Source organism: Cheilinus undulatus, linkage group 13 (assembly GCF_018320785.1).
Source record: "Cheilinus undulatus linkage group 13, ASM1832078v1, whole genome shotgun sequence".
NCBI lineage: Eukaryota > Metazoa > Chordata > Actinopteri > Labriformes > Labridae > Cheilinus > Cheilinus undulatus.
The window spans coordinates 6676412-6695804 of NC_054877.1; the positions used below are offsets into that span (position 1 = coordinate 6676412).

The 19393-nt window shown below is 38.5% G+C and overlaps 1 protein-coding gene across 2 annotated transcripts in view; it reads right to left on the minus strand.

Moving 5' to 3' along the window:
• LOC121519751 (integrin beta-1-like) overlaps window positions 1-19393 on the minus strand; it is a 40048-nt gene that overhangs the window by 3957 nt on the left and 16698 nt on the right. The window contains exons 3-16 of one of the 2 annotated variants that reach the window (XM_041802621.1): window positions 17095-17180; window positions 12245-12461; window positions 11284-11454; window positions 10964-11202; window positions 10709-10864; window positions 8193-8288; window positions 7879-7968; window positions 7563-7703; window positions 6245-6441; window positions 5659-5897; window positions 5348-5570; window positions 4710-4936; window positions 2744-2910; window positions 1334-1417 (exon numbers count right to left, since the gene is read on the minus strand). In XM_041802621.1, coding sequence (XP_041658555.1) covers window positions 1340-1417; window positions 2744-2910; window positions 4710-4936; window positions 5348-5570; window positions 5659-5897; window positions 6245-6441; window positions 7563-7703; window positions 7879-7968; window positions 8193-8288; window positions 10709-10864; window positions 10964-11202; window positions 11284-11454; window positions 12245-12461; window positions 17095-17180 — 2327 coding nt within the window. In that variant the 3' untranslated portion in view covers window positions 1334-1339. The remainder of the gene's footprint in view (window positions 1-1333; window positions 1418-2743; window positions 2911-4709; window positions 4937-5347; window positions 5571-5658; window positions 5898-6244; window positions 6442-7562; window positions 7704-7878; window positions 7969-8192; window positions 8289-10708; window positions 10865-10963; window positions 11203-11283; window positions 11455-12244; window positions 12462-17094; window positions 17181-19393) is intronic. The other variant, XM_041802622.1, reaches the window with a different exon arrangement.

Here is a 19393-nt window from a genome sequence, read left to right on the forward strand (position 1 = left end):
AGGCCTGGTGTTTTAACTTTCAGGACACCGTTACAAAAACATGTCTACATTCTGAAAGGTTTTCCTCACAGAAGCGTGAATAAATTAACACCACCTTAATACTTCCACCAGCACCAAAGCCAAAGTCTTGATGCATCACAGAGGTTAAGAAACTGTTTACTAATCTGATTTTATTTGAAAATTTGATCTTAACTCTTTTGAATATGTAAAATAAAAGCCATATTAGATTTTTTGACTTGGAGGTTACTAAGAAAAGGATAGCCCCAGTTCTTTATGATTCTTCTATTTAATCTAAAAACACTGCAACTGATGGCGACCAGTCCAGGGTGTGCCCCGCCCAATGCAAGCTGGGATAGGCTCCAGCCCCCTGTGACTCCTAGAAAACGGACAGATAGATCTGAAAACTTCAGAAAATACTAAACAGGTAACATCAAAATTAAACTATATTGTTCACACTTGATATAAGCTTAATTCATAGTGCTTTAAGCAATGATATTCCTGCCACTGTGATGGCAGCTACAGAGGTGAAACCTGGATCAGTAGAGCAAAAAGAGACAGTAGAGAATTGTGTATGTGCTACTTTATGTGCAGCTCTTGCACTCTTGCAATGAAAATTATCAGATGGGGACACATCATGGTTCCACTGTGTTATCAAAGATGCACTAATTGTGAAACTTAGGACTGGTACTGTTTCTTAATCTAACAGTTTAGCGGGGGTTTTTAATCGCTTCTTTTGGTCTAAAACACGTGGTATGCAAAAACTTCCTCACATGTTTGACCATGAAAACAGATCAGAGTTTTTCTAACTGGTCAAATCTTCTGCCCTGTAAAAAATCTCTCTTTGATTCAGCAGTTAGGTAAACTAAAGTTAGCGTTAGGTAAACGCTAATCGCACCTACCCTTTTCACATTCATTGTTAAATTAATGCATCCGTGCATCATCATGAAAGACTCAAAGTCTTTGCACACTGAATCCTTTATTTTCAGAGTTGTTTTTTTTTATCCATAACCCATTGGAAATAAATGTTTCACACTAAAACCCTGCACACGATTGCACAAGATTTTAACCCTTAAAAATGGAAAACACTTGGTCCATCCATCCTTGCAGAGGCCTTCATTTATTTATCCATTTGATTTTCTTGTTGTTGCAAAAGCTTCTTCATCATGCTGCTGTGGCAAGTAGCAGAGATTGATCGCAAGTTTTCAATTAGCATGTGAAACATGCAATTGTGAAACATGCAGTCATTTAACCTTTCATTTCACTAAAGCCTTACATGAAATCACTCAGCAGAGAAATCACATGCAGGTTCACACAACCAACAAACGATACCAACTTTGACCTAAAGAGCGGCTCCTTTAGTCCCATATCTGGGATTCTGGAACTGGTTTACTGGACTCTTGTACATGGGGTTGTCTTGCTAATAAAGAAATGGAAAAAGGAGGAAGATAAAAAAGGAAAACACAGACGGAAGAGTGTGAAGAGAACCAGGACACCAAATGTTCTAATTGTAATTGTTAAAATAAATAGTACCTTTCTATAGACAATAAGTACATAGGTTTAAACTTGTCAAGTGTCCTGAATCATAAAAACTTGTCCGACTTGAATCTTTTCAAATTTCAGAGAGGTATGAACATTTTAATCATGGATAAACCTCTTGTCTTGTAGACTTATGCGGTGGCTATTCCTCTGCAAAATGGCATCCATGAAACGCATCACATAACTGCAGCATCTACGTGTACAGATCTATAGAAACTACTATCACAGCTAGTTTTAAACAACAGGAAATGAAACAAGCTGCAACTATTGCTACTGCCCGTTCAAAATAATAAAAGAAACCTACAAATACACATACAGGACTCCCTGTACTGGCCAGGAACTCAACCGTGACCTCTGTGAACTATAACACCTCTAATATACGGGTATCTATTCATTTATTACAAGGGACAATGCACATGAATGAACATGGACATGTAAATATGCCAGACTGTAGCCACAGGGTATCCACAATGTGATTTTTTTTTTAACAATTATGTTTTATAGTTGCCTTCTTTTTTCAGTTTTGTGGACATAAACAGGAAAAGAATGTCCATGTTAACTTGATTTAAATAAGACTGGTGTGAACAAAAGTCAAATTCAGTATATCTGCTTTCTCCTACAGTAATAAGCTAACACCCTCTCTACAGTTCATTCCCCACAAATGCTGCCTGTGATGAATGTTTGTTTCCTGCCATAAACACTGCTGCTGTGAGGCAGTGGAGCTTTCCAGCAGCACCTCCTCTGTCTCTGCTTCGTTGCCTTTTATGGTCGTGCAGTTGTTTTATGTGGACAGTGAGAGGCAGCACTGTGAGCTGAGGGGAAGGACACCTCTTCAGAGAATGAAGACTAAACAAACCTGAGCTTCAGTTAAACAAGGACAGAGTGAGGGGGCCAAAAAAGCTAGGACTTTGATCCTGAAATGGCTGATTAAATCAAACACATCTTCAAAAGCTGACAACAACAGACAAAAACAGACTTGTATTAACATCCATCTGGAGAAACTTTCACTATACTTTACAACGTTTTGTAAATTGAAAAAGAACTTGAAAGTTTAACTCTAATCTTCCTGCATATTTCCATATCTCAATTATGTAGCATTTACAGTAGCACTAGCTGAAAGGTAGCCATTATTTGAACTATAGAACAGAGTGAAGGCTGAGCCCTGAAAGAAGTTGCTCCTGGTGTTTTTGTGGTGTAATTGACTCACCGTGTCCCACTTGGCGTTCATCTTCTCCTTCTCAAACTTGGCGAACTCTCGGCGGTCGTGGATGATCATGAGAAGTTTCCAGATGAGCAGCAGAGCAAGACCAATCAGCACTATACCTGCAACTACACCTGCCACGATGGGGACGATGTCAGGTCCATCTGCGCACTCTGGAAGAGAAATGCAAAGAAACCTGAATAAAGGACGTTTGTAAACCAAAGATTGAAGATAAGAAGGAATAAAGGTACAATTTATGCATTACATTGCCTATAAAAAGTATTCACCCCCTATGATGTTTTACCCTTTCATTGATTTTATAAATCAATAATGGTATAATAGTCAATATAATGTGGCTATTCTAACAGTAAAAAACCCTCTTAAATGTCAAAGTAAAAATCAATTTCTACAAAGTAATTACAATCAACTAAATTTCATAAATACCCCTTCAAGTCAGTATTTAGTTGCATCATCTTTGGCTGCAATCACAGTACTGAGTCAGTGTGGATAGGTCAATAGGGCTTGTACCTCTGGATACTTAAATCTTTCCTCATTCTATTTTGCAAAACTACTTAAGCTCAGTCCGGTAGCCAGCCAAAAATTCTCTGTTGAACTGAGGTCTGGGCTTTGACTCAGCCACTCCAGAACATTCACCTTGTTGTCTTCAAACCATTTCTGGAACCCTTTGCTGTATGCTTCGGGTCACTGTCTTGATGGAAGAGAAATATTCTCCCAAGTCATAGATCTCATGCAAACTGAATAAGATTGTCCTCCTGAACTTCCCTATATTTAGCCACATTCATTTTACCCTCTACCTTTTGAGAACCATCCCCACATCATGATGCTGCCATCACTGTGCTTCATAGTGGTATGATGTGTTTTTGAGGATGTGCGATGTTTGGTGTCCTCCAAACATAGCATCTTGTATGATGCACCATTTTGGTCTCATCAGAACAAAGAACTTTCTTCCACTCAACTCAGGAGTCTCTCACATGCCTTTTGTCAAACTCTAGTCCAGATTTAATCTGAGTTTTCTTCTACAGTGGCTTTCTCTTTTTCACTCTCTCATAAAGCTTTGACTGGGGAAGAACCTAGCCAACAGTTGTTGTATACAGAGTTAGAGGTGGGAGAAAAAATCGATTCTTAGATGCAACGTGATTTGGAGGTGGAAGATTCTGAATCGATTCATAAATGTCCCATAATCAATTATTTAAATATCTAATACTTTCGAATAACCGGAACAAAAAGGGCCATATTTCTTCCATTTCTTGATGATGGATTTAACTTAACTCTGGGGGTGTTCAGTGCCTTGGAAAGTTTTCTGTATCCATCCCTTGATTTATACTTTTCAATAACCTTTTCTCTGAGCAGCTTGGAGTGTTCTTTTGTCTACATGTTGTAATGGTAGCCAGGAATACTGATTAACTAATAACTGAACCTTCCAGACAGAGGTGTCTTTATACTACAATCACTTGAGACGCATTCACTACACTCAGGTGATTCCCGTTTCCCTAATTGTGAGGCTGCTAGAACCAGTCATCTGGACCTCTGTTGAATTCAAGTCACTATGAAGGGTTGAATATTTATACAGTCACTTATTTAAATTAATTTGTAGAAAAGAATTTTCACATTGACATGACGTTTTTTTTTTTTTTTTCATAAAAGCCAAATCATACTGACCATGATTGATTTATAATATCAAAATAGGGTAAAACATCCTACTTTATAGCACTGTATACAGTCTAAGATGTCATCTGCAATCTGACACAAATACATTTGTAATAAAAAGGAACAAACCAATTAATATGTCACACATTTAACTACAGGCCTTTAATAATAAGACTCAGCCAAAGGTTAAAAAAAGAACACCTCAGGAGGCCTTTAGGTTCAGACCTTTCAGAGACCACAGCCTGAACTGCATTGTAGATTAACTGTAAAATCAGAGAGAAATGAACAGAGCATCCAGTCCTACCCAGGGTCTCCACCACGTAGACTTCCTTGGTGCCGTTTCTGATGGCGAAGGTGAAGTAGAACCAGCAGTCGCTGGCGTCTCTCTCTTTGCAGTGTGTCAGAGGGAAGCTCTGGTCTGTTGGCTGAGGCAGCTTGTCACGATCCTTCACCCTAATTATCTTTAACTTGCAGTCCTTACACTTGTCCTCCTTCTCGTCAGATTCAAAGGCCAGACAGTGGACACATTCTCTGCAAAAGAAAAGACACATCCTTTATTTGTCTGTATTTTTCATGATATATAAAACAGTATTATACTAATTAAAGTATTGATAGTGCATTAATATAACTTTTTTTACATCATGGCCATTCAAATCAGTTCATGGAGAATACATGTGACTACAAGGAAAGACTAAAATAGAAGGACTTTTTACTGACTAACACAGGACTAAAATGTTGTTCGGATTTCATCAGTTAAAACTAGACTAAAACTGAGGAACATTTTAGTCTCAAGACTAAAACTAAAATGAAAATAACTGGCAAAATTGACATAGCTTTAGATTTATAAGTTGTTTTTTGATAATCTGTAACCCGCTGTAACTCTGCACTAAAAGGTTTTTAAATTTTAAACATTTTCTCCATGCTTGGGGCCTTCAGACTCACTTGTACTCTGTGCAGACTCCAGGGCAGGTGGGACAGATCTCACAGGTTGGACCCTGGAATTGGGGGTTGGTGCATTTGCAGATTCCACATTCACAATCACCTCGTCCGTTACAGAGCTGTCCGTTCTTGGCGAGGCAGGTGGAAGTCTCCAGAGAGCAGTCGCAGGCGCTGCCTGTGTAGTTGGCGTCACAGATGCACTTCCTGCATTCACAGCGTCCATGTCCTGGTGAAGCCGAGACCACGGCATGAGTTAGTATAGAGATAACGACACAACAGTGTCAATCCTGCAAATGAGTTTTCATTCTGCTCACCTCCACACAGCTTGTTGTTGGAGCGGTCACAGTTGAAGTTGTCACACTCACAGTACTTGCCGCTGTAGATCTCCTCAGGGTTATCTCGCTTCTTGCATTCACATGTACCACAGACACAGTCGCCGTTGTTGCTGCAGATATCTGTACCATTGTCTTTTCTGCAGTTGGCATCTAGATCTTCTGTCCTTACTTCATCTTTGCTGCACTCACATTCACGCCCAATACGTCCCTCTGTGCACCTAACAGAAAATACAAGGTGAATCTTTCTTATAAAAAAAATGCAACATTACAGTCACAGAGTGGCTGATGAATTCCAACAAGTTATCCCCTAGTGTTGAGTAATTAAGATCAATTTAGTTTATGACTCAAGCTTCCTACAATCATGCAAACAGGACAACAGATTAAATGATTACTGTGCTGAATTCTATATTAATAGTATTTCAGTTTAATAAATGCATGTGATGTAGATGTTGTAAAACAAAGAATTAGTTTTGAATTGTTATTCCAGAAACTAAAACCTTTAAGTCTCCTTGTCTCGGGGTTCAGAAGCAACGATCCAGTCAATATTTGTTTTCTCAGTACTCACTTGCAGGCTCCACACTCAAAGGTCCCGTTGTAGCACCTATCACTGCCAGGCACCCCATGTGCAGCACAATCACAGTCACAGATGAAGTTCAGAACGACTTCTACCTCTTCTGTGAAGCCCAGAGGTTTAATCTTTATGGTCTCAGACTTGCCCTGTGCCGGACACTTCTGGGACTCGATGGATATCTTGAAAGACACCTGGGAAATGAAGGAGAGTTTACAGGGTCAAAACAGCAACAAAAGAGGACCTGTCAAAACTCTTTTTTTCATTTTTAAGAGCTGAAACTAATTCTAACAGGGTTGAAACACACTATTAACCATCAAATTTAAGACTTAAAACCTTTTCGACACTTGGAATGGGAAAAATTAAGGTCACTTTTTGTGTGAAAGATTTCTTTGTACACTGGAACAGGATTGCGTTTTCCTATTTAATGCACTGTCTATGAAATGTCAAATGGTAAAGCACAAATACTTTTTTGGTCATAAATGCCAACTTCGATGCTTTCTGGCACATTTAAAGCCTCTATTCAATCAATAAACTGTAAACTGATATCAATCATGACAGGTTTTTAGCAGGCGTACTAAGCTGATTCTTGTATTATAAAGGAGAACATTTTTGTCAGGTAACACCTGTTATAATTGAGTCCATAGTTCACATTTTTAAGCAGGCAACATGCTAACCTGAGGTTTAGAGACTTGGACTGGTGTTTCAGACAGTACAAGGTTTATTTAATCATAGTGATAAATATATACAACAAAGGGGGTCTGGGAGTCCTCCAGGAAATTCTGAGAATCCAAGACTTAATTTCCTGGATCACAGTGAAAATTTATGAAACAATTTGCGATAGAAATTCAGTTAGAAACCCAAGGTCATTGATTAATAAGATTTCCTTTATAAAGCTCACTTGCTTGAATTAGTTGTTTTCCACACAGTCATTTCAAAATGAATACTTCGTATAAAACACAAAAATCAAAGAGAATTCTGTTTACTGCTTTAACTTCTACGGCAATCTGCCTTCTAAAGACTGTTTAAGGATCTGCTACAACCCTGAATAAACTTTCGATGTGCCTCTGTTTTATAAGATGATTGAAAGGACTCATACACACTGGCAAATTCAAAGAAAGAAACTGGAGCACACAGTTCATTTTTGCTGTTTATTAACATGCAAAACACTAACTGTGTTTGCATCAGAGTCAAACAGTAAAGATGCTTAAAAAATGTAATTTCCTCCTCCTTACAGAGCGTCAACTCTGTTTGGTCACTTGGAATGGGATGTAAGCACGCAATAAACCTCAGAACATAAAGGTCTGTGACCTACCTCATCCCCAATAGAGATGTTGGAGCACTTTCTGCCGTTCTCCCCTGTTCCCTCCACGCCGTTTTTGCAGAGGGACTTGTAGGAGATGGAAACTCCCTCTGGCAGCCTGCCGTTTTCCAGAATGACTTCAGATGACAAAGACTGTACCAAACAAGTAAAATAAGACAATAAGGATCGGCTCAAGCTTGTCAGTGAAAAAGAAAATGAATCAAGCTTGCATTCAAAAATATTTAACCTTCTACTTAAAGCATCAAATAAACATATAAAATACAAATCAACACAGTGTAAAAGAGCTTTTCAGAATCACTTGACTCACATTGTAAGCATCAATAATGAGCTTGATGACGTTGCTGGAGTTGGAGGACAGCGTGCCCACAGCTGATTTAGGAATAAGATTTTTCAACTCCTGAAAGAGACACAAGAGTCAAATGTCAGAGCAGAGAGGATAAAAGCTGAGTAACTTAAAAAACCTGCAAGAATCAGAGGTTTCTGGAATTAAAAAAGTACATCGCACAGTGTATGCACGGCTTCAAACACCTGATTTTCCTAGTCTCTTTGTCTGGTAAACATTCAAATGAAAGCATCAAAGTTAAATTTGAAACCCTAAAAAACACAGAAAATACAGTTTACCATGTACACAGGCTGGAATGCCTCAGTGACTGCAAAGATGGTCTGGATGTTGTTGTCACTCAGTTTCTGAACCAGATGGGCGATGGAAGGGTAGTCCTGTCAAATAGAGGGAGAAACAAGACCAAAAGGTCATTAACAAAAGAAAATGTCAAATCAGTTAAATCTAAGACGAATCATCGATAAAAGAACAACTAGATATTTTAATTTGAGAGCTAGGATTCAAACTTTCCTTGGATTCATAACATCTCATGAAGGCCTCAGTCATACTCTTCAGGTTTTCTTTAATGTGTTGTAAAAAGAATTCCAAAGAGAAATCTACGTCAGGTTTATAACATGTTCTTAAACTGCTGAATTGTTCTCACCTGTGCTATATATATTCAGCAGCAGCTGTGGATGTAAAATATACACTACAAACACGTAACTGATGATATCACTCATTCAGAAAGTTATAACATGAGAAATAACATACATTGTGCTATTAGGAGAATGCAGAGAATGATAGTAAAACTTATTTAAATCTTTCAAATATTACTTAATACAATGATAATTTCAGCTTTGCATGTGGTTTTGTAATTGCACAGCCTAGCATTTACATTGCAATTAGATTAATAATTATGCAGCACTACAAAGAAAAAATGTTATAACAAGGGGGGAAGAAGGACACAGTCATGTGTCTGTTTTATTAAAATGAACATGATTTTATGGAAACAAAGATTTGTTCTAAGAGTTGATGCTCAAAATGACAGAACATCATTTAAACATTAAAACACCTGGGTAAGTCTTTGAAGGAAATTTGTTTTTATTGTTTCAGAAAATGTTGAGTAAAAAACTACTAAATCCCCCAGTTTGCATTCATAATTTTACATTTTGCAGTTAGGATCAAACATTACATGACTCTGATACAGTCGATATTTAAATCTTGTACATATGAATGTTATTTATAGGGCATTCAAACAATAACATTTTTTTAACTGTGGTTTTACAGTCAATTCAAGTCCAATATTTGCATGTTATATAGGTTTTGTTTGTATTTTGGGATGGAGTTAAACTCAGGGAGACTTCCTGTTTGGATACAGGCCTGCCTTTATTTGTTCTGAGGGAAAACAAGGAACTTCAGATGGCTCAAAGACACTAATATAGCAATAAAAAATAACTTTCTATGGATTAGAAGCAAGTAGGGAAGGAAAAAGGATAAGTGCTTGATGACACAAGGTTAAGGCCTTGTCCACACAGAGATGAAAATGTTATATTTCCATTTTGTTTTGAAAAAGTTTTCCGTAAATACAGGATCGTTTCAGGAAATGTCCGCATAAGCAAGGAACCACTGAACACTACTGAAAACGCTGTAGTATACATGCCAAGCCTGTAAGTGGTGCTGTAATGTTGCCGCTGAAATGCACCAGAAGAGAAAAGAAGATCACAGAAAACTGCCACAAACTTTCTCCTGGTTGCCCTTCTGGTTGTTCTCCGTGGTGGATTTAAGAAACATCTGATGTATGCTGTTCACTGCGGTTCTGAAGGAGCAACAGATTTTGCTGTAAAAGCCATAACAAGCTCAGTAGCCTCTGCAGCACAAACATACCCCTGTAATCCACCATTGTTGTTTTGGTTCGACATGTGGTGTAAGTGGGCTACGTTTTATGTGACGTAATAATTTTTAAAAAGATGTCTGCACGGAGATGAAACGGTAAGCGTTTACAGATTTGTTCACTCTGGGACCCGGTTTCAAAAAGTAGGGTTTATGGCCTCCGGAAAACATAATTTCCATGTGGATGAAACGCCAACACGCCAAAAAAATTTTTTGCGTATACTCCTGAATTTGTCTCTGTGTGGGTGGAGCCTCAGATGACTTCTGACTTGTCCACTGAGCTGTCTGTGAGTTTTTTAAACTGAAATGAGACAAGAAGGGGCAGAGGTAGACTGATCTTACATCACTATGGCTAAAGAGGTGCTTTAGTGGTTTATGAAGATTGCGCTGAAAGGAACTGGGATTAAAAAAAAAAGATACTGCACTATTACCTCAATCATATCAGGATAAATACATTAATGTAGATGACACTAGTTGTTCATTATGCAGTCATTCAATCATAAAATGCAGTACAATACATTCAAATTTTTATGTTCTTTCAACCTAGCATGTTTAAGCGTTCATGAGTGCAAATCAAATCATTTTATTCTGTCATTTCAGCACTTAGATGTGACAATGAGTGCTCTCCAGTGTCCTTTTCTGTTCCTAGCTAAGAGAAAATCACCGATATGAAAACTTTGGGAAATGCCAGAATCTTCTAAAACGCTGCACATGTGGGTTTTAAAAACTAATTTCTCCAAGAATGTAAGTGAAGGAGGCTCTTAGTTTTTGCTCCTTCACCCAAGTTTGAACTACAGGATCCCTTTAAAGTGGATATAGGAACATTTACAGCTGTTTTTTATGTGTCTAACAGCTGAACACTGTAATTATTCCTTGTAAAATACAAGTTAAACAATACTAATCAAAGAAGAAATAATCAAGTGCTTACATAGTAGTGGCTCATGGTGTAGACATTGTTCTCCAGGTGACACTTCCCATCATTGGGCAGAACAATGCCACCCAGTTTGCCGTCACCAGCAAAGTGGAAACCAGCGTCGGTGGAAAACACCAGCAGACGAGTCACGTTCCTCCAGCCGATTTGCTCCTGAATGGCAAGTAAAAGAAATACAGAGCAGAAAATTAAGAAACTTTCCAAATGATGGCAGAGCAAGCAAGAATATAACACGTAAGCCACGTTTCTTACCTCACAGACCGCCACCTGCATGATGGCGTCAAAGCCTCCTTCTGGAGAGTCCAGGTTTCCAGAGATCTGCTGCTGACTGACCAAACGGTTGAACTCGTCTCCTTTGTCTGTCAGCTTCAGTACATTCTTGTAGCTGAAGGGGCTCGTGCAGTTCTCGTTGCCGGTGCAGGGGTTGATGAGCCTGGCTGGCGTGGTGCTGATGTAAGGCATGACCGTCTTTTCCACAAATGAGCCGAAACCTACAAGACGAAAGAGTGTCTTACTTTGGATTGTAAGGAAAATAACAACAGGAGTTTCAATCAGGCGTTAAAGTTTCTTACCAATCCTGAAGTCTGAGGTGATTTCCTGCATTTCCTTCATGAGGTCAGTGCCGAGGTTCTTCACGTTTTCCAAATCATCTCTCATGGAGAAGGAGAGGTCCATAAGGTAGTACAGGTCGATGGGGTAGTCCTCAGCACGCTTGAATTTCAAATCAAAAGTCTGGGGCTCACCTTGAGGAAATAAGGTAAGAATTTTTTATGCAGTACAACAGCACAAAATTTTACCTTATCACTAACGTTTATTGCTTCAGTGGGCTGATTCTGACAACAGAGGAGGGCTAGGTGATATGGCTTACAGTTTTAAAATGGTATTCTGACACACTTTTAAGGTTTAAACAACATTGCACATTCTGCAATTTGCACACTTCAGCAGGCCATACTGCAACTGAGTTTAAATTTAGATCATTTCCCAGCCCTGTTCATGACTGAATATCCAAAAAAAAAGGTCCATACAATTTTGCAAAATCACTTCTATAACAAAATAACTGCTCTGACAACAACATCTTATAATTGAAGAAAACATCACACTTTTATTTTGACATGCATTCCAGAAGTGAACTGTGCCTCACATTCTTACCAGGGACGCACTGACAGGCAAGATGCATGTAGTGAACCTGCTTTGGTATACAGCTCATTTTAGTGGCTTCAGATTGAGTTACACCCACACTGTCACATATTACAAGTACTGTTTAATCCACTGTTCAACATTTAGTGTGTTCAGACACACTGTACTTTTAAAGGGGGGTACCTTTGTTTACCAAACTTTGCACAATAAGCACTTCAGGCATGTAGCACAGTAAATATTTAGCCTTCATTATCTTGTTTTTAGCATCATGAGAAGCTAACATCGCAATTGAAACTTAGTTAAGCACTACAACCTTCACATTAAGGCAAAGATTCTATCTAACAAAACAGAGGTGGATATCGCTTGCTTTCCAGAAACTGACAGAAAATTATTTACCAGATCTGAGTGTCAGGGTGAGTTTCTGAGGCTGGATCTGAGTGATCTGCTCAGGCTTCAGTTTCTCTGTCCCGTCCTTCTTGCGATTTGTGACAGGTTTGTCCCTGTCAATGGTGTAACTTCCACGTGGGTTCTCAATTTTAGCACAGTTTCTCTTCTTCAGGGACTCTAGATCGTCACAGCGGGCCGACTTGGACTCGCCAGTAGTGAGGAAATCCTGGAAAACAATAGAATGGGTTTTGTGAGACTTAAATTAAAAATAATCTGTAAAATCATCCCTGCTATTTCACAACTATTTGTGTAATGCTTACACTTTGAGCATTGAGTTTTAATGTCAAACGAACGTTTTCACTCATGTGCTTTCAATGACTGAAGCAGATTTCCCAAACACAAAGCCAACAAAAACAAAATAATAATTCATAGGGGATGTGTGGGATGTGGAGAACATCTGGAAATGTCCTGAAGTGTACAGTCATTTGCCCGAGTGTGAAGAAAAGTATCCTGGCAACTTACAAAGTTATTCATATTAGTTATTAAGCTGTGACAAGCATGGCTCGGACAGTCAGCAGGGACTCAGACCATCCTCTCCACACTCACTTTTCTCTACTGCCCTCTGGCCGGAGGTACAGGACTCTGTGGTGGAAACGAGCTTGCTTCAGTAAAAGCTTTGTCCCTTCTGTGATCACTGCTCTCAACCATCTGTAATCTGTACCCACCCATCTTTCTCCAGCATGTATGTTGTCCTATTGTCCTGTGTCCAATTGTCTATGATGTGTGTATTTTATGTATTTTGACAGTGCCTGTGAAAACGAATATCCCCTTGGGGACAATAAAGGTCTATCTATCATCAAACATCACACTGGAAACTAAATAATGCTTTAAAATCTCAATAATTTAAGGGATTGAATGCGGAGACTTATTTAAGGTTCTTAAATAGCATTTAAGAGCAATTAGGCATCTGGAATCAATCCACTGTACTTTAAATGTCTGTTTTTAACTTAAGACCACTGTTATAATGCTGCAAGAGAAGACAGCAAAAAACTGGGAAGCCTGGCAAAGGATATAGATTGGATCCACATGATATCCCACAAGGCAGGAGAGCTTGAGACAATGAGCTCAGTCAATACTAAAATAGTGCTTTGACCTAATTTTCCAGAACCACATGACCCTCAGAGGGCTTGTTTCCTCCGTCGTATCTATCTGAATGCATCGGCTAAGACTTGTTCAAAAGTTTAAAAACCCAAATAAAAGACACCTTCTAAAGACAGGGTCTGAGGTGAGAACACAGGAAACAGTACGGTTATTCACAATGTCATGTGAAGGTGTGACATTTATGCCTCAGCAATGCCTTTGTGGTGTAATGGCGTAATGGAGGGACACAGAGATCCACTGTCATGTGGCATTTTCAGAGGCAGTAATGGAGGCATCACAGAGTGAGAACAGATCTGCTAAGACAGGATTGGACAAGACAGGATCAGCGGAGCCAGTGGGGGAGAGCAACTGAGTGTGTGTATATACATCAGGAATGGAACAATTCTGGAAAACAATATCAAAATGTCCAGTATGGGACCCATGATTCAGTATGAATTTTTTCTTTCAGTTTTTGTTAACTATCCTCTATGTATTTTACATTTCTCTGAACTGGCTCTGTTTGTGTGTGCCTGTGAGTCCAGAACACATATTACTCTGTTTCCCAATCAGGACAAGTGCCTTTAAGCATAAAGATGGCAGAGCTTCGTTGCCATGCTATGCACTGCAAAAAGAGCTCAGAAGATTTCTTTCATTCTGGTCCTCTTTTTCTCATGCTTCACCTTGTTTTCCCTTTCTTTCCTTCACTCTCAAATATATTTTATTTAAATACAGAAAATAACTTCAAACTTCCCCGTTAGGATTTTGACCAGTAGTCTCCTGTGCCATTAGAAAGGTTGATATAGTGACTTGCAACTAACGTGATTTTTGGGAAGGTTGTTAGGCAGCTTTTAAACATGACAGGATTTGCTCTGACAGGACAAGCTCTATTCCATCACATCATAATAAGCTCTAAATACTGGCAGGACTGCAACTAAAAAATTAATAATGTTGAAGTGGAAGTCTTCAAAACCACCATGTTTCAGTGGGAGATGCTAAGATGGAACAGATTTGTTTAAGAAGATCAAACTCTCAACGCCATTCCCTAAAGGTTTGGAAACCCTTTCTGATTTTTGCTAGATGATAATTATGGTGTTTTCTGCTCTGTGCAATCCTCCTTAACCGATATATTGATATATCGATTGGTGAAGTGGTGGCAGAACCTCATCCAAACATTTTGTGCTTTTTTTTTTCCGATTCTCCTTCCCTGGCTCATTCAAAGATCTGCATGGAAGAGGGGCTGCTTTCTTTAGGTTTCTGCTGACAACTGTCAGTTTGGAACTGCATGAGACATCTCAATATCTGCCCCCATGGGTTGTTTTCTTTTCAAATCTTTCTTTGTACTGTACTAGCACTACTGGGTCCTTATGTCTATTGTGGTGTTTGTTTGGCTGCAATGAAAATATAAATAAATGACAATAAAAAATGTTGTAGGGTACTTGTAAATGAATCATATTTGGGCTATTAGTTCATTTATTTTCTGTCATCATATAGTTTGTTCACTCCACAAATGTGTGTTTGTCTTGTTTTAATGTTTTAAAATTACTGCATTTAATAATAATGATGGTGCTGCAACATACAAGACAGTTTTTTGAACTGAACATGTGAGAGTATTCTTGATTCTCAAGTCTTTTTTACATATATTTATTTATTTTCAATCACCCCTGACTCTCTTTGCATCTCTGATTTTGTCAGGAGACCCCCAGCCTGGTCTGAATGAAGGATCTGATTGGTTGAATAGCATCTCGTGTGATGAGTGCTAATGTAAAGATGAGAACAGCTGTGCCAGAGACAAACATAAAAATCAACCCTGTTAAAAGAAAACTGATTATTATTTTAGAAATCACGGGCCAGCCACTGGGGAAGATCTACAAGCAACTTCAGTATCGATTCTGGACTGTCTGCATAGAAGCAGAATCATCCACATCATCATGCATTTTGTAAAAAGATTATTTTCAACATATCTAACATAAAAATTATTTTTGTTTTCGAACAACAGTCCCTTATTTTTCTCTTGTTCCGTGGTCTGGCCACAGTTTTACAGTAAAAGTTGCCTTGAGAACAAAAAACATCTCATTAAAAGTTGTTTTTGTGCCAAAGTTTCCACTGAGACAAAAAGCAGGAGCACTCATGTTTACAATCAATATGAGCTGTTTTGGTTTCCCTGACTTCAGTTGAAAAGAGGTTCTAGAGCTCACCATTTCCCACTAAATCTTTGGGACTGCCAAATGTTTTTATGCCCCTACAAGTAGACCTGGGCAATATGGCCTAAAAATCATATCAGGGTATTTTTCTTGCCTTTGACGATAACAGTATTATATCACGGTATTACAAAATTAAAAAGAGTTAATGCTTTTTAATCCAAATTCAAGTCTAATTAACCCCCTTCTCCCCTTAAAACTAACCTTTGATGGCATACTCCATTTATCTCTAAGTACAGGAACACAGAAAACATGTTTTTTTTTTTTAAGTCCCTCTAGGTTTACTTCTATCTCACTGTACTCCAAGTTTTGCATTTCATCTCTAACCTGATGAGGTGTGTTAAGCTGCTAATGACTTGAACACGTTTTCTAGTGAAGGCATTCACAATAAAAGTGTTTTGGAGAAATAACAGCCGCAGACTTTTATTTTGAAGAGCTTGATGGAAGTATTGTGTTTAGCATTGAGTTAGCTTAGCTTTGGCTGCTGTACCAGGGAATATGGCTCGTTTACAGCAGCTTTTCTGACCTCATTTAATGTCGCAGCCTGGATCTTTGACTCACTGTGGACTGTAGAAAAGAAGGTCATAAGTTAAAACAGACTTTTAAACAGTTGTTTACACCTGTGCAAGAGGAAGAGCTACAGTGCTGGGCTCTGAGACCAGCCAAAGCAGCACTTAGTTTGTGTTAAAGCTGTCAGACTTTGAGGGGAAAAAACACTGCTAACTCACACTGAGGCAGATACGATGACATCATTAACAAGCGTTATTGCGATTGGTCGGTAGAGTCCAAATCTCTACTGTAGGCCAAATTTATATCATTTATACCATCTACCACATATACCGTGCACCCCTACCTACAGGGAAACTCTATAAGCCTGTGTATCTTTAGATTTTTTAAATTTGTATATTAGAGTCTAATTTGACTCTAGGAATCAAGGAACAACTGTTCTAGTTTGGCTATGAAGGGATATATAGTGTATTTAACATGACTAATAACAAACTACCTTATAATTGTACTTAGTTACTCACTTACATGGTCCTTGTGTTGCCTTGTAACAACTAAATTTCTCATCAGGAAATCAATAAAGGATTATTCTCCCTTACCTCATATTTACATGTGCTCCTATGAATGTTACTGAACAAATCTAGAGATTTTATGTGATCTGAGATTATTGCCATCATGTCAAATATTCACTCTACATTTGACACCTTTTTGTACTTTTAATTCATAGTGTGAAGCCTGCGTGTGTTTATTTTCCACAGACATCTCTGTGACTCTGGTTTAGAGTATAGCTTACATGCCTTTAGGTAAAAATTTCTTCTGTGATTTATTAGAGGTTTCATTGTGTAATGCCTAAGATGACAACTCCCAGCTGTGTTAGTGCAATTCAGTCATTGAGCAATGCTGCCACACAAACCACCCAGGACACTGTGAGTGTGACACACCCACAGTTCAACATCTTCTAGATCTTCTTTTTCATTCATCTGATAAAATAAAGAAAGGTTTTCTGATTCAACTCACTTCATCGGTACACCATCCACACGACTCTGCCACCTGGATGCATTCTCCACATGACTGTGCGTTTGCCTTGATGCATACGCTCCCCTCTGAAAGAGACAAAACAAGTTCTTTTCAGTCAAGATGGTACAACAAAATTTCCATGAGTTCACTAACTCAAAACAGCTTTGGTTTTTAGCTGGAAAATAACACCCCTTCCCATTTCAGACCACTGAGTCATGCTGAGAATGGCTCGAGGCAGCTCACCAAGCAGTGATCTCAGCTTATAAATGAAGGCTCCAACCACGAGCCAAGAAGAGCCACACAATCATTAAACTATGAATTAAGAAACACACCCTCCTTAAACTATTATTGTAGAGGGAAAAAAAAACAAAAGTGATCACATTTCTGATGAGATCCAACAGTCGAATCAAGTGGTTGAATATTTCATAGTCTAGTCTGTATTCTACAGTTGGTATCAATATGATCCCTTTTACCACACCATAGGCCTTCTTCTGCTTTTCTTCTTGGAAGTTTTGTTGACTGTGCTAGCAGGTTAGTTAACGACTAGATAGTTGTATGTTGAATGTGAAAACAAGGATAATTTTACAGCTGTACAAATTTTGAACATTTATGCTTTCATTCTGGTACATATGCAAATCTTGCAATCCCTTTAGTTTATGGTTATACCTGGGGCTGCACAACATTATCTGCATGATATGGATATCTGCAAATATTAGCTTACAAAGTGATTTATCAATATGGGAAGGAAAATTTCTCCCAAACAGATATTTGGCAAAAAGTCAACCTAAATCGTCTGTAAATACTGGCCATATGAACAAATAAGTTGGTGGAGTTTTATCCTTGAGCAACAGATTGATGCCAGCTGAAGTGTCTTTATTTATCATCATTCCTTACACTTTAAAGTCAGTTTTGAGGACTGGAATTTGTTCATTTGTTCATCCTCAAACTTTAAATTGTGTGTTTTAAGGACTGGAGTTTTAGATTCTAACAACATTTTAGTATCAACAGTGATATCAGTATCAGCAAATTTTTTTCATAAATGTCTGCATATCTAATATCAGCAAAAATCCCAAGTGCATCCCTAGTAATAACCAATGTGATGCTTAAAATTCATACCCTTCCATTTCCAGGTCAACACCTGGTACAGAGGCTGTCCAGTATGAGCAGTACACCTCCTCCATTTTGGTTCCAACTGAGTTGTAAACTTGTCAGGAAAATAAATCCATAATCGTATTATTTAGGTGTGTCAGATTGACCTCCAGAAGTTCAACATAGAAGGATTTCAGTCAGAATTTCAGATATAAATGCATTTTAAAAGTTCAGTTTTAGTCAGACTACCAAAAAAATTAGACTTTTTCTAACCAAATGTAAAGGTGCTGAGTATCAGTGGTCTGCCTGTGGCTGGCTTGAGACCAATTTACATGTCTGTGTTGACTCTATGCTGTTGTATGTAGTACACCCCAGCCCTGAACCCTAAACAGAGGCCAACACATGTGGCCAATGTGCATCTCCTAAAAATGTAACTATACATCAATATGACACTGGAAGCCATGTGACTGGTCTGCTGGATGCACTGAATGACTTTTGGTTTCTGAGTAATGCCTATGGGAGACTAGACTGAGATAAATAGCTGCAAATAGTGATATTATTAGTCAAACCTGCTTGCAGGCATCTGGAAATATCAGATGTGCATTTTCTCATCCAGATCTCTCAATGGCTGAATAAGTGCAAAAAAAATCCCCTGGCTCCTGTCTCAGCTGATTTAGCGATACTGCAGGCATGACAAGGAACTGGCATAAAAATCCCACTGCCAGGTAGTGTTTGGGCAGCTTGCTGCAGAGCAACATGGACAATCAGTCTATCACAAAGCCAACAGATTATTATTTAAGTGATACTGGATTTTTGCCGATATCCAATATTTTTTAACTCCTTTTAGCTGATGAGCTACACCTGTACATATGCAGACATCGTTACATTGTAAAGAGCACCATGTGTCACTTGTGCAAAGAGACGCCGAGTAAAGCAAAGCAGAGAGAGGAGTTATTTTAAGGGCCCACAGTGGGCCTCCTTAAGTATGAGCCACTCTAGGAAACCAACTATACCCTATGGTACAGATGTGCATTTTGCCAACATCTAAGGTTGATGTATGATGTATATTCATACTGCTGATATGTACACCTGAGATGTCAGCTTTAAATATCAGCAGCAATTTTAACATTAGCCAGTATAATGCTATTGATATTGTGCATTCTTATCTTATTTTGAAATGAGAAATTCAGTATCAAAAATGACCCGTTTC